This window comes from Leuciscus leuciscus (assembly GCF_965113295.1).
Source record: "Leuciscus leuciscus genome assembly, chromosome: 13".
Classification (NCBI taxonomy): Eukaryota; Metazoa; Chordata; class Actinopteri; order Cypriniformes; family Leuciscidae; genus Leuciscus; species Leuciscus leuciscus.
The window spans coordinates 19,118,264-19,134,110 of record NC_138737.1 but is presented as its reverse complement, the minus strand read 5'-3'; the positions used below and the strand labels follow the sequence as shown (position 1 = coordinate 19,134,110).

The 15,847-nt window shown below is 36.3% G+C and overlaps 2 protein-coding genes across 2 annotated transcripts in view; one reads left to right on the top strand and one right to left on the bottom strand.

Moving 5' to 3' along the window:
- The first annotated feature begins 947 nt into the window (after positions 1-947).
- ralgps1 (Ral GEF with PH domain and SH3 binding motif 1) overlaps positions 948-15,847 on the top strand; it is a 108,492-nt gene continuing 93,592 nt past the window's right edge. Inside the window, exons 1-3 of the mRNA XM_082187988.1 lie at positions 948-1,241; positions 12,503-12,591; positions 14,398-14,531. Coding sequence (XP_082044114.1) covers positions 14,475-14,531 — 57 coding nt within the window. The 5' untranslated portion in view covers positions 948-1,241; positions 12,503-12,591; positions 14,398-14,474. The remainder of the gene's footprint in view (positions 1,242-12,502; positions 12,592-14,397; positions 14,532-15,847) is intronic.
- Positions 7,611-8,783, bottom strand: LOC309512445 (uncharacterized protein). The gene is made up of 2 exons (XM_082188051.1): positions 8,755-8,783; positions 7,611-8,488 (listed from the first exon to the last, which is right to left on the bottom strand). The coding sequence occupies exon 2, from the start codon at positions 8,486-8,488 to the stop codon at positions 7,640-7,642; it is 849 nt and encodes a 282-aa protein (XP_082044177.1). The 5' UTR covers positions 8,755-8,783; the 3' UTR covers positions 7,611-7,639.

The window sequence follows — 15,847 nt, the reverse complement described above, 5'->3', positions numbered from 1 at the left end:
TAATATGCTGAAGCTTTGCAATAATAATATGCTGAAGCTTTGCAATAATAATATGCTGAAGCTTTGCAATTACAGTATCCACTTAAGAAACCCCATGCATATTAATTTTGGAATAAAACATTCACTTTTCAATAATGCTATAACACCTTTTTGTTATTCTAATTTAGTTCAAAGTTTAAACTTTTTAAAATTAAAACTATTAAAATGATTACATTGTATGTGTATTGCAAATGAATACATTTTAAAAGACCTATGAAAAATCTATGTCAAAATTCAATGCAATTGAAATTTACAATTTATTGTTCCTGAGGGGACATTTGTCTTGACTCCATGGTGTGTTAAAAACTGATATACTGTAGATGAATGATCAGATGGACTACCAGCTGGTGGGGACAACATTGACCTGGTAAACCTTGATCAATCTGGTAAGAGCTGGCAAACCACATAGGACCAGTAACAAACCAGCTGCCATGTTCCAAAATCCAGACTGGCCACCATAAGCTGCTTTGATATTTTTTTAATGCATAGATCTAATTCAAAGTCCTAAATCGCGTTTTTATATACATACATAAAAAAATAAAAAATAGAAATATATGCCCCACATATATGTCACATGCTCATAGCCTTACTGTTCAAATGTGTATCATTATAACTCAAAAACTTAAAGGCTAAATTATAAGACTTTTAAAGTAAACTTTTAAAGATTATAAAGCTTATAGGCGCAGTAAATGATCGCATATCAAATATCTCACAATAAAAAGAATTTAAAAAAAAAGACCTCTATTTCTTTAAAAATCCAAACATATTTCCAACGCAGAGTGCACAAAACAAAGAGACATATATTGACCTAATTAATGATTGGTTATTTAATTATAGTATGACGCTACGCGATTGGTCAAACTTCTGTCCATCAAACGTACAGCACTTCCTGATGTCGATTGCCCAGCTGTTGGCGAATGACCCGCATCTCCACCATCAGGCTGCATCGTGTCTACACACAGGACTGCCCTCAGCGTTTGACATCATACCTGCTCAAAACACGCTGCTTTGCCAGGACAACGTCCATGTATGGAGTAGAATAACCGAAATAGGCTTAAATAGTCCAGTGGATGAGAGGGAATCCTTTCAAATTGGATTTTTGTGTCCTTAAGGTCGTGCTGCAGTACAGACACATACGCTTGCGTTGAGCCGCGCGTGCATCTTAACCGCGGACGAGGACAGTGGCGTATTTCCATTGACAGGTGAGTTGTATTATACGTGCCGTTGGCATCTGTATCTCTATCTGTATAGAAGATGAAGCCCAAAATGAAAACGGTATCAGCAGGGATGGCGTTGCGTCACGGGGGGTCGTCTGCCTGTCTCCAGCTGGGTACCACACTGTCAATATGATGCATGACGCCATTACATCTAAAACAACGTGCTTCTGCAGGATGCTCGGTATTTTGTTCAGATGTTATGATGCCATTTTGCTGTAAGGATACTCTTCTATTTGATGTCTTATGCAAACTGGAGGATGGAATAAGAGATTTTTATGTGGTGGCTCATCAATATTTAGAATTATGCTCTGTCAGTTAGACCAGCACTGTGATATGATCTAAACAACCAGTATAAATATGAATGAGAATGAGAATCACAACAATACAGTAACTGACATTATGACAGACAGCTTAACCAATAAAATACTCCCTGAAGCTGTTCTCTATGATTCTGATGATATGTAGGCTTTTTATTTTATTTATTTTATGGTATTTTCAGAAAGAACCAACCTACTGTGTTTGTTTACGTGGCTGATGTTTTGCCCTGGAGAGACTGGCTTTGGAAAGCACCTATATTTACAGTAGTTCTACTTTCACATTGGCATTGTGGAAAGTGCTGAGAGTCCAAGGTACACATTGTAAATATAGATCTAGGTTATGTAAGTTTTACAAATATTTAAGATTATAGTAATTTGTGATAAGCGATTAGCCTCAATATAGCAACTTATTATTAGAATCTAAAAAAAAAGCAACATACTATTTAAGTTATATGTTCAACTAAAATTGATTTGCTGCCTGGGAATTCATTATCTGGCGATGACGGAATGATTTCTGAAGTAATGGTATCGGAAGTAAATGCAAACACAGTGTGTTATCTAGTTGGCGTGTGTGGATTATTTTATTATATTAATATTTTTAATTTTTTTTTATTTTTCTGGGAAAATGTAAATGAATTAACAAAAGTTGAAAATTTCCCATATATGCACCTTTCTCGCACACACTGCTCTTCTGTCTTTTTGCAAAGGCTAATAAAATGTCACTAAACAAATTCTGCAGCAGTGGATCTTAAATCAAAGGCCTCCTATATAAGCTAAGAGATTTTCCCCAATATTTCGGCTGTAATTATAAAAAAGGAACTGGCGAGTGTTAATATAGTTCAATTAATTAACCATAGTTTTAGATGAATGTAATGTAACAACAATAATACTAGTCATCCTGTGGCCCCTTTGGAAGTTTGCTGAGGCCCTCTAGTGGACCCCGGCCCCATGTTGAGAACCACTACACTACCGAAATTGTTTGTCAGTAGCAGATTTAAGTAGAACGATCCAAATTTTAATTTTTTTTCTAAGTTATACAAATAGCTGTAAATAAAATTTGTAAAGTTATATTGTGGTTCAAATACACAGTTTGTCCAGAAAGGTTTGTTACATACCTTTTGGTGTAATAAGAATTAACAACTTCATTACATTATATAATTCCTAATGTATAAGTAGTTAATGTAGCCTACTCTCAAATAGTAAGAAATGTCATGAAACGGATTATGTATTATTAAATATTATACTTATCTGTTAAAGGTAAATCTTAATAACTTTAGATGAGTTATGAATGTCAAATTTACTTCTGCGGAGATTGCAGAATTAATTTATTCCATTTGGATTTAAATTCTTTGGCACCTCATGTTTATTTATTGCATTTAGTTCTCTCCACTTTACTTATTGTACTTATCTTACTTATTTAACAACATTGACAACGTTATCTTTTCATCAAATAGTGGTGTGACTGTGTAATTGTAAATTTATGTAATTTACCAGAAAGTTCATTTAGCTCTGCGATCTCAAATCAACATTTAGCCTGCCCTAGTAGATTTTTTTTTTCTTATCCTCCACAGTCATTTTCTTTAAATTGCTGTGTATTGCTCCCGTACTGGAGTTGATGGCAAACCTTCAAGATTGTGCTAGTGAAGCCAAATAATCTGCTATACTATATTTTGTTGTTTGTTACGCCTCCGTGAAATCTGCTGTCTACTGCAAGTGCTGATGAGAAAATCTGTTATTGTTTCAGGAGCAACCCATGTTTTCTGTTTGTTTCAGACCTTAGAGTTTTAGCTTGACTAGTAGAGCACAGCACTAGTATTGACAAGGTCATGGGTTCAATTCCCAGGGTGCACTGATATTGACTAAATTAATACCTTGAATGCACTGTAAGTCACTGCCTGTCACATTAAATAAATATATTGTTGAGATTCATACTCTTTCTAGGCTACTAGAGAAAGAGATGTACAATACTGCAGGCTATAGAGTCAGAGATAAGAAACATTGGCAATGTTGAACATGTCGGACATCCAATGTGGCAGATTGTTGCCTGCAGACTGCTCTGCCCTCATGTGTATAATATAAAAAATATGAACAGTGCACACATTACAGCTCTTTCTGTTGCCATAGAAACTATAGATGTCTCAGCTGCAGGTGCTTCAGCTGAATCTGTATCAGATGAAACGGGACAAAATCACACTGTGAGTCTTGTTTCCAATAACAGTTTTATTTATTTTAAATTTATTTTTTCTAAGATGGTTATTTGAGCTATTTTGACTAGTTTTATTTTTGTCTTTTAGTGACGTAATACAGAATAATGCGCTTGATATTATTATTATTATTATTATTATATTATTATTTTGTTTGTAACTTATGTGTTTATATTATATTATTATTTTGTTTGTAATTAATCGTCAGCACAAAATTCATGATTGTGACAGGCCTAGTTATATATTTGCCTAATACTAATTATTGCAATAATAGTGACTTCTATTTATCATACAATATCAATACTTCTAAATAATGTTGATCATTATGGTCATGATTAGATACCATTAGATATGATTAGATGTATTGTAAAGGGTTGCCATATAGGGATCTATCAGCCACCATATCGGTTTCGGCCGATATATGTTATAATATATATATATATATATATATATATATATATATATATATATATATATATATATATATATATATATATATATATATATATATATTGCCTTACAAACAAATAAAACTATGCCTAAATAATGCAAACAAGTCATTGGACAACATAATTGTGACCAATAATTGATAATGATAACAATAAAATTGTAAAAAGTTATCATATTTTAACACACAAACACACATACATATATACATATATATATATATATATATGTGTGTGTGTATATATATATATATGTGTGTGTGTGTATATATATATGTATGTGTGTTTGTGTGTTAAAATATGAAAACTTTTGACAATTTTATTGTTATCATTATCAATCCAATAAGACATTTTGTCTGATATCTTAAAGCCGATAAATAATGGATTATTTTATGTTATGCATGGCATATGCACTTTTATTCTTTATTCACAATTATGTTGTCCAATGACTTGTTTGCATTATTTAGGCATAGTTTTATTTATTTGTAAGGCAATATATATATATTAGGGATGTCAATTTTCACAAATTCCCATGATCGATCGTCGTTTAAATTAACGATCAATTAATCGATTAATCGTTAGCCTTAATACTGCGATATGCAGTGGCTATGACAGCATGACAGGGTCTGCAAATGCTGCTCAAAACGCTATGTTCCTCACCAAATCAATTAGAATGGTTTTAAATATAAATAGAGGGCTAGTAGGATTGTAAAATGTTTCGATGTGATTGATAATTAAATTAATTATTTAATAATCAAATATAACTACTAAATACAACGTGTCACCAACGCCGCCTCATATGCGCTTAGAATGTGTGACTGTTGTGGACGCGCTCTTCCTGGAACAACTGCACGCGCTGAATGAATCTGCTACCGTTAAACTGGAGCACTTTGCTAGCACGTTATTTATCTAAAAGAAACGCATCCTATATGAGATTAATCAGATATATTCAAAATAAACATATTACAAATTATATCTGCACAAAATGACGCAAATTCATGCACAAGTGAACTTGAACTAAGTTACGTGCCATTCATTCAGAACTATGTTGTGGACGCGGTCTTCCTGGAGCAACGCGACACGGCAACTAAACCCAAATAATTCACAATGTTTTATTACAATATTGTTCTCTTTATAATGTTATGTAATATTACAGTCCCAATAGTCATTATTAGTCGTGCACTACCGTTTGAGCTGTGCACGCTGAAGCTGACGCTTTACTACAGAGTTAATTCTTAACCAAATGCATCCAATATGAGATAAATCAGATATAGATAGGCCTACAGAAAATAAACAGTATTACAACTTACATTTGCACAAAACAAAAGGCTGCGAATGCACATGCAAACTTATAGTCATGATGAAGGTGTAAAATGGTCCCAAACATAACTCCGGCGCGCTCGCTTTACATGTTTCGCGGTTGAGCAGCGCGCACGCGCATGAAGACCTGCTTAATCGATGATCGATAAGTTGTATCGATTAAATGTATTATCGACAATTAATCGATCGTCGATTAATCGTTGACATCCCTAATATATATATACACTCACCTAAAGGATTATTAGGAACACCATACTAATACTGTGTTTGACCCCCTTTCGCCTTCAGAACTGCTTTAATTCTACATGGCATTGATTCAACAAGGTGCTGAAAGCATTCTTTAGAAATGTTGGCCCATATTGATAGGATAGCATCTTGCAGTTGATGGAGATTTGTGGGATGCAAATCCAGGGCACGAAGCTCCCGTTCCACCACATCCCAAAGATGCTCTATTGGGTTGAGATCTGGTGACTGTGGGGGCCATTTTAGTACAGTGAACTTATTGTCATGTTCAAGAAACCAATTTTAAATGATTCGAGCTTTGTGACTTGGTGCATTATCCTGCTGGAAGTAGCCATCAGAGGATGGGTACATGGCAGTCATAAAGGGATGGACATGGTCAGAAACAATGCTCAGGTAGGCCGTGGCATTTAAACGATGCCCAATTGGCACTAAGGGGCCTAAAGTGTGCCAAGAAAACATCCCCCACACCATTACACCACCACCACCAGCCTGCACAGTGGTAACAAGGCATGATGGATCCATGTTCTCATTCTGTTTACGCCAAATTCTGACTCTACCATCTGAATGTCTCAACAGAAATCGAGACTCATCAGACCAGGCAACATTTTTCCAGTCTTCAACTGTCCAATTTTGGTGAGCTCGTGCAAATTGTAACCTCTTTTTCCTATTTGTAGTGGAGATGAGTGGTACCCGGTGGGGTCTTCTGCTGTTGAGCCCATCCGCCTCAAGGTTGTGCGTGTTGTGGCTTCACAAATGTTTTGCTGCATACCTCGGTTGTAACGAGTGGTTATTTCAGTCAAAGTTGCTCTTCTATCAGCTTGAATCAGTCAGCCCATTCTCCTCTGACCTCTAGCATCAACAAGGCATTTTCGCCCACAGGACTGCCGCATACTGGATGTTTTTCCATTTTCACAGCATTCTTTGTAAACCCTAGAAATGTTTGTGCGTGAAAATCCCAGTAACTGAGCAGATTGTGAAATACTCAGACCGGCCCGTCTGGCACCAACAACCATGCCACGCTCAAAATTGCTTAAATCACCTTTCTTTCCCATTCTGACATTCAGTTTGGAGTTCAGGAGATTGTCTTGACCAGGACCACACCCCTAAATGCATTGAAGCAACTGCCATGTGATTGGTTGATTAGATAATTGCATTAATGAGAAATTGAACAGGTGTTCCTAATAATCCTTTAGGTGAGTGTATATATGAAGAGTTCAGATGCAAAAACCTCTAAATGCCATCTGAAATTTCCTCCTAGAATGATCATTTTTATGAAGCTCGTATATTTAAGTTCAGTAATTTCACTTAAATGGCAATGAAAATTACCTATTAATTGCCATTTAAGTGAAATTATTGAAATTAAATATACGAGCTTGATAAAAATGATCATTCTAGAAGAAAATTTCAGATGGCATTTAGAGGTTTTTGCATCTGAACTCTTCATATATATATATATATATATATATATATATATATATATATATATATATATATATATATATATATATATATATATATATATAAGGAAAGTTGGCCATAGTAGTGTGAAATTAATCAAAAAACTTACACTGGTTCAAACTAGGCTATTGTACTGTAATATGTTTGATTTATGTTGAAGTGCTTGGGACAGGGCTTTTAATTGTGAGACATTAGTTTTTGTAATCACTAATCAGGCTCTCAAAAACTATAATATTTTGGATTTAGATTTATCTGTATATGTATCGGTTATCGGCTTTCAAATATAAAGAATTATCCATATCGGCCAAATTGTTTATATCAGTGCATCCCTATTGCCATAGTTAGTGAAGTTAGAATAAATTGTATTGATTAGAAGGTAAAAACAAGACAGAGAATTATAATTTGAAGATGTCCACATGACCACTACAGGCTTCAAAAATAGTTTGTATTGACCTTTCCTTTGGTTTTAAGCCTAGTTCTTTGCACAGCCGGTCCATCTTTTCCAGCTCACTGCTTATGCTGAGCACATCAGCATTTATCATCAAAAATGCAGAAGGCGTTTCAGTGGGAATTCTGTAGTTTCTCTCCACCACCAGTGAGAAGCCACCAGGCAGATAATACTTCACTGTACTGGTCCTGGTCCAGCTGTCATACATCTGGATCTGGGCCATTTTCAAGAAGTTCTTCATGGTCATGCTTTGCCTTTTATTGTGGGTCAGAGGGAGGTGGAGACATTTTGAGAGACGTGACATGATGGCACATAGGTCACTCAGTTCTGTGTATGTTAGAGACGTGTCTGAGGATGTTCTCTGAACTTGGCTTTTGCACATTACTTTCTCGGGATGCTTATTGCTTGATGTTTCTATTAAAACAGCACCTGTTGCTGAATCTGATCTCTCTTCTGGTGATGAGTTGGGTATTTTTCTTTTCTTTTCTTCAAAATGTTCATCTTCAGACTTCTTTGTGTCACCTGATTGAAAGTGATTAAGCTCTCGTTCTTCTGCCAGGATCAGTCCCCACTGGCCATTATGCTGATTCAACCAGGTCTGTGTAGAAGCCAGTTGGAAGCTGTCAGTATCGTAGTAGTACTCTACATCTAAGGTTTCCCAAACACTGTGGACACCCATTTCCCTGAGGTGTTGCTCTGTCTGCACTCCCAGCTCATACTCAATCTTCACTGGAACCTGTATGGTGTCTTCAAACACTTTGAGGGTTCCATCCGCTGTCATTATGTTTAGAAACATCTGTTAAAATTGAGAATTTGGGTTTTAGCTTTACATTTTTGTTAGCGCACCAAAATCTTTTTTTAATATTTTTTTTACTTGCAATATGCCATATTTGCAGCAAAATACTTGCAATATGATGGTGAATGTGAAAAACAGAGATCAAATTAAATTACCCAGAGACATAATTCCAGATAAATAAACAGAACATATGAATTAAATGTCTAAGCTAAGCTAAAATAAGAGTCTAGAATTTAGGCTCTAGTGATTTTAGTGTAATGACATACTTGTTTCTGAAATGCAGTATTGAGTGGTGAAAAACAGGTGAGAAATATCAAGTTATATTAAAGGTTTTTTTTGTGTTTTTTGTTTTTGTTTTTTTGTTCCCCCTTCAAGACCCCTCTACTTCATGTCATGGTCCTGAATACCCTGTCATAGTTTATTTTGTTATAATGACTAACAGATTATCTTTTAAATACCTAATCTGAAGCAACATTTAGGCAAATATTAAAATGTATTGTAGTTTCCACAAAAATATTAAGCAGCAGAACTCAGACTCAACATTGATAATAATAAAAGTATAGTTTTGAGCACTAAATCAGCATATAAGAATGATTTCTGATGGATCATGTGACACTGAAAACTGGAGTAATGGTGCTGAAAATTCAGCTTTGCATCACAGGAATACATTTAATTTCAAAATATAATCAGAATCAGAAAGAGCTTTACTGCCAAGTATGTTTGCACACACAAGGAATTTGTTTTGGTGACAGAAGAAGCTTCCAGTACACAGTCACAACAACAGTACACAGATAGTAAAATAAAGATATGTGAATAAGATACACATACTGTGTGTGTGTGTGTGTGTGTGTGTGTGTGTGTGTGTGTGTGTGTGTGTGTGTGTGTGTGTGTGTGTGTGTGTGTGTGTGTGTGTGTGTGTGTGTGTGTGTGTGCAATATACAAATAGAATAGAAGCCCCTTTTTCACAGACTGGATGTATACTATTCTTGGCGGGTGGACAGGGGAGCACCAATAATCCTCCCTAGGGCTGAACGATTAATTGCATTTGCGATAATATCGCGATATGATGAAATGCGATTTTTTAAACCGCAAAGCTGCGATTATAGTCTGGTCACGTGACACGCGAGAGTAAACCAGTCTGATTTACAGATGAAGCATCAACTTGGCACGCGACATATACTATTTTTTACAGTCTATGGACACATATAGACCTGGCTACAGGAAATAACAGTTTATGTTTAATTTATGTTATATTGTGTTATAGATTCTCTCCAACGATTCTGTATTGTATATGTCTGAGCTTAGTTTTAAACACAGACGTGTACGACGCGCGTGCTTTATAAACAACCGTATTCTGCTTGCTTCTAATTCCTCTGTCTCTCTCACACACAAACACGACACCACTCGAACCTTACGAGAAATAATCTTTAATAAAGTTCGGAAAAGTTGAAGCGAGTTACAAGGACATTCAGGCTTCATTGCGCAAGATATGAGATACGCGCGGTCTGCGTGATGTTACTTCAGTAAGTTAGTGCGCGGTCTCGCCCGCCGGTATTTTACTAACAAATGTTCTACGAAGGCATCATATGTCTTGGAATGCAGTTGGCTTATATATTAAAAATATGAAAATCACCGACAGAAGCTGCTTTCAATTTCAAATACTCACGTGCGTTTTGCGAAGAGCATTTGAGCATGCGGCTGTGAGCGAGTCTACGTGGTTAAATGTACGTTTACATCTCAAAATGCTTTTATGACGCGAATTTACCGGTAATGTGACACAGTCAGTTATTAAACAAACAGGACAAACCACATCTTATAATTTCAAAAGAGATGAACACGTTCAGACAGCCTACTCTTAAATACTGAAAGCACTCTTTGTTTATTGCTTGTAATATTTTTTTCCCTCTTTGTTATTTGTTTTGAAGCTATATTTGTTAAAATTATTAACATGTAATTGCATTAATTTAGTTTTTTAATGTGTAATTATTATAAGTAGGCCTAATTATAATTATGTAATTAAATATTTTAAGTTTTATTAATAAGATCAATTAAAGAAAAAAAATGTATCGGCTCATGAGGTGCCTAAAGATTCCCTTCCCTATTTTACAATGATTTATTGCTTGTTTTTGTTGAAAAATAGAAAAGATAAAGAGCTTAAAAAATAATCGCATATTAAATCGCAATCGCAATATTGGTAAAAAAAATCGCAATTAGATTATTTTCCAAAATCGTCCAGCCCTAATCCTCCCAGCAGTCTGAACCGTCCTTTATAGTCTTCTGATGTCTAATTTTGTAGCTGAGACAAACCAGACAGTTATTGAAGTGCAGAAGACTGGCTGAGTAGAACTGAATCAGCAGCATCTGTGGCAAATTGAACTTACTCAGCTGGCGAAGGAAGTTAAACCTCTGCTGGGCCTTTTTCACAATGAAGTCAATGTGATTGTCTCATGCACTGCAGGTCCTGAGAGATCCCTTCATCGAAGAAATCAGGACAGAAGTGGTCGAAAGTGGATAAAACAGGCGGATTAAAGCACCAGGTGTAAGGAATGAGGGGGGAGAGTGTTGATGGTTGTGCAGAGAGACCCTCAGAGTGGGTCTGGGGTGTGAGATTCAGATTTTAAAATCTGCAGTAAAACTCATTCAGGCAGTTGTTGATTCCCTGCAGAGTTGGGGGATGGAGTCTTGTAGTTTGTCTTTCAGGCCTTTCCAAACTGAAGCAGGATTGTTGGCTTTTTAGAGTAGGTCCTCTTAGCCACTCTAATCTCTTTTGTCAGTGATTGTACAATATCTTGTCCCGATTCCTATAGGGATCTTCTTTGGCCTGGCGAAGCTGTCTGAGTTTTGCTGTGAACCATGGTTTGTCATTGTTGTATGTTAAATAAGTAGGCTACTGGTAGAAATGCACATATCCTCACAGAAACGGATGTATGATGTGAGACAATCTGTGAGCTCATTCAGATCAGTGGCAGCAGCTTCAAAAACACTCTAATCAGTTCTCTCGAAACATGCTTGTAGTTCCCACTCTGTTTCGTTTATCCATCTCCTTAAAGTCCTTACTACAGGCTTGGCAGATTAAAGTTTCTGCCTGTAGGCATGACCGCGGGAACTAGGGTCGACAGCTGTTTCACTAATTTTAAGAACACCTTCCACCTTAATACAATTACTCTAAAGATTATTTCGTTTTTATATGTTGTCGAATACGGTTTTCTGAATTTAAAAACTAGAAATCCATATATCAAAAGCCGATCTCGCATGGAGTGAGTGACGTGACTATGCTGGATTAGGACCAGCATCTCAGAACTCATTTGACGCTTATTTAATGCATGTTCACTCAGACAGTTCTGAGCTTTCTCACATAAAACGGTCCATTCATTTGTATGTTAATCATCTTGTTTGGGCTGTTTAATATTAGGATTTTGTTAAAATACTCTACCACAGCACCGCCCCATAATATCAAGCCCCGCCCCCAGCATGAGGTTTGCATATATTAACATAGAAAAGGGTTATAAATTGTAATAATAATTCATAATATTACTGTTTTTACTGTATTTCTGATGAAAAAAAAAAGAAGCCTTGGTGAGCAGAATCTTCTCTAAAAAAACATTGAGAAATCTTAACAATCCCACTCTTTTGAACAGTAGCTACAGTATGTCTAATTATGCCATTAGGCATGCAAATTCAAGCCATGTGGACAAATACAGCCAAATAAACAAATACAGGCATCCCTGTGGACGGCAAACATGAGTGTTAACAGTATTGACTGAATTCTTCACACTCGATTACGCTAGTTAAATGCTGCTGCTCTCAGGCAAGTGTATCCACGCCTCTGGCTGGTGTATTTTAACTTTGAAACACTATAGTAGATTTTATCCACATTTGCAATTGTATAACTTGACGCCTCACAAGTGTGTGTGTTTGAATTTGTCTGAAATGGAGGAAATCAACCTTGATGATTTCCCAAAGGTATTTGTATTTTAGTCATAAGTCTTTCTGTTGTCTCTCTTTCTCTTTCAGTATTTCTAAAGATCTGCCGCTTGGGATGGCCTTCACCAACACTACCATGCAGATATTAGCCATGTGAAAGATCTGGCAGAACAAAATGGGTATGAAATCTGTATAAATTGTATTATAATGTTTTTTGTTTTTTTTTACTTGTCACTTGTTTTGAAACTAAATGGTCTTGAAAACCCTACATGTTTAGTACAAAAACACTGACTTAACAATATAAGTAGATTTTAGTACAAATAAAAAATGTATGATATTATGACCCGTTAAAATAAATGAGTTGGCCTGTCAAAATTAATTTTGCGATTTATTTTTCTGGTTAGGGTTAGCAGAATCCATTCGGCTGTGCCACAGTATATGATCACGCTGCCATTCATTTAAGTGCCATTAAACCATTCAAGCACGACAAGATGCACAAAAATAACTCAAATTTATTGGCATGTTGTCTGTGAAGCAGCTCTCTGTAAACAAACACCTGAAACCCGCGCACAGAATGTCGTTTCGGAGAGCGTGCCAGGCCAGCACCACATTGAGTTCTCTTTCCTTTTGCGCTTGAATGGACGAAGACACACAATGATTTCAAAATGAATGTGAAGAGTTGTGAGAGAATAGGATGTGCGTCAGTTCCGTGGCAAAAAAGGTGGATAATAACCCTGGGGTGCCATACTTGGGGGGGATCAAAACTTTTTTTTTTTTTTTTTTACTGCAGGTATGTGCACTCGTGTCGCATGACTTGGACTTGACTTGGGAATGCAAAGACTTGAGCAATGACCTGGTCCCACCTCTGCAGTACTGTTCTGAAATCAATGCTAAATGCAAGTAATACAAATATAATATATAAAAAATAAAATGCAAATATGAAAATTTTAACACATCTCCCAGTGGTTTGAACAGGATATAATGTTAGCTTCTGCAGTTGATTTCACAAAACATACAGTTGATCAGTCTCTTTAATCTACATCATGTTAATTTTAGCATATTTAGCACATTTAAATCCTTTTTTTAAGGACAGATTTGTTTACTTTTGCACAGTAGTCAAATGTTTGGTGGCCATTTAATATGTAAATAATATGCTTTGCGTCGGTGTCCTGATCAGCCTGTCGGGGTTGTATTCGCTATAACAACCGTCTCGCTCTACATTTTCCCGCTTATTACATGGCTAGGCTACCTACCAAATAAATCAATAATTTGACCCAAAATATTGATTTAAAAAGGAGTTTATTGATTTAAAAATGATTGTATTGCTTCCGCTAAAGAAAATAGTCCGTTCAGTCTCTACGGTTAGAATCCTGCGTCCATAGCAACGCTCTGTTTTTCATGGCAACGGTGTGTTATACTTAGCAGCGGTCTGTTATCAAGAAATAACAGACCACATTCTACATTAGAATTCAACCAAGCCATGTAATATACAATGTTAAATTTGGTTCCTGAAGAACAACCAAAGCAAAAATCTGTATATATTTCTTGTGTGACCCGTGCACTTCAATTCTGGACTGCATTTGGCCAAACAGACTGAAACATTTCATTCAATAGTACAGAGGAGAGCAGCACTGCAGGGTCTTTTCATGATATGGCTATGATATGAATGTGGCTCATTTGAACAAGAAATGGCTGGCTGACTGAATGTAGGGCAGATCCAGGAGTCATGTTGAGGGGAGAGAGGCTGCGTTTTTGGTGACGTCCTCCCTCTTCTGGCTAAATTATGTATTGCTCCACAGAATGAGCAGGTCCCAAATAGAGTAATACTGTGTTAAATCATAATTATGACAGTAAAAAAAAAAAACAGTTTTCTTTTAAAATCACATTTTTTATTTAATAGGGTTAGTAAAACAAAATCAAAATCTTTCCAAGTAGACAAGTACACCAAGTTGGGCATAAAATAAGGTGAAATTTGTGTGTTGCAGGGATGGCTGAGAGGTCGTGTGTGGCGGTGAGCAGCTGAGGTCGGCTGTGATCTGGGTCTTCTCTTCTGACTGAGAGCATGTACAGGAGGAATGGACTTCCTGCCAGCGTCAGCATCACCTCTCGCCACACACAGGTACTAAAACACATACCATTTGTTTACGAAAGCGTTCAACCATGACAGCATCTGTCCTGAAATGTATGGTTATTTATGACAGTGCTAGCTTTCTTAATTTATCTAAACCTTTTGACCTGGCAACCTTTTTTTTTTACATAGCTGCGATTATATAGTTTTATCTCTTTTTTTTTTTTGTTTATTTCATTTTATTTAGTCTTATTGCCAGGATTAATATCAGAAAGACTGGCAAATAAGGCAATCAGTTAAATGAACTGTGCATAATGGATTATAAATGAGAGATTTACTGATCATTACAGCTTTGCGATGCATGTGATTGTTCAACGCTGGGTGGGTGCGTGGTTTAGACTGAACTGAGTGTTGTGTGCAGCGCTCAAGTTAGATCACTTGATATTGGCTTGCTAAAGGGAATCAGATCAGAGAAATAGCAGCTTGTTGGTCCATCAGTGCTGATCCGTTCAGATGCACACTGGCAGGACGCTGCTCCAGTGAGACAGTGTTATGTCATTGTCATGCTGTGTGAACTGGAACTCCTCTAGAGCAGCGATAGTTCAGTTGATGTGACGCACACAGCAAGCTGACACAGTTTCATAAGGTAAGAGGTTAAACAAATTTCTGTGAAGCCAGAGGTTTTCGGCGCTGGGACAGGGGGCATACTAAAAGATTTTTCAACACCATATTCAGATTGATCTAGCCCAAACGAATCAGCCAGTTAGGAGTTTAATTGCAGTTGTGGTGCATTATGCCTTCATTGTAAAACAGTAAGATTGTGAAATATTATTACAATTTAATGTTTTTTATTATCAATATTGAAAACAGTTGTGCAGCTTTTTTTGTGGAAACTGATTTATTTATTTATTTTTCAGGATTCTTTGATGAATAGAACGTTCAAAAGAACAGCATTTATTTGAAATAGAAGTTTAGTAACATAATGTCTTTACTGTTGTGGTGGCAAACAATTTTCTAATACTGAATAAGAGACAAACATGGATCAATTGACTTTAAAGATTATTTATTCCCTTGCAAGGAAAGGTCAGCAGTCATATAGTCATTACAAAGTGCCTGCAGAGTGTGACCACGAGTTGGGGCATCCTTCATTCTTTATAGTTGTTCCACCCCCAAGGCTGTCCCGATGCTAAATAATGATATCTCTCAGCCATAACTTATACATTGTTTAGATTTGTCTATCATATTATACCCTTGAATGGAGACCCTCTGTCTCGGTCATACACTTAGTCACACATTAACTTTTGTCAGGTCATATACAAGGAGATACTCATAAGGGTATGTATCGACTCTACATTAATCTAATTACC

Coding starts and splice junctions, on each gene's coding strand:
- LOC309512445 (XM_082188051.1), bottom strand. CDS start 8,488: ATGTTTCTAAACATAATGACAGCGGATGGAACCCTCAAAGTGTTTGAA.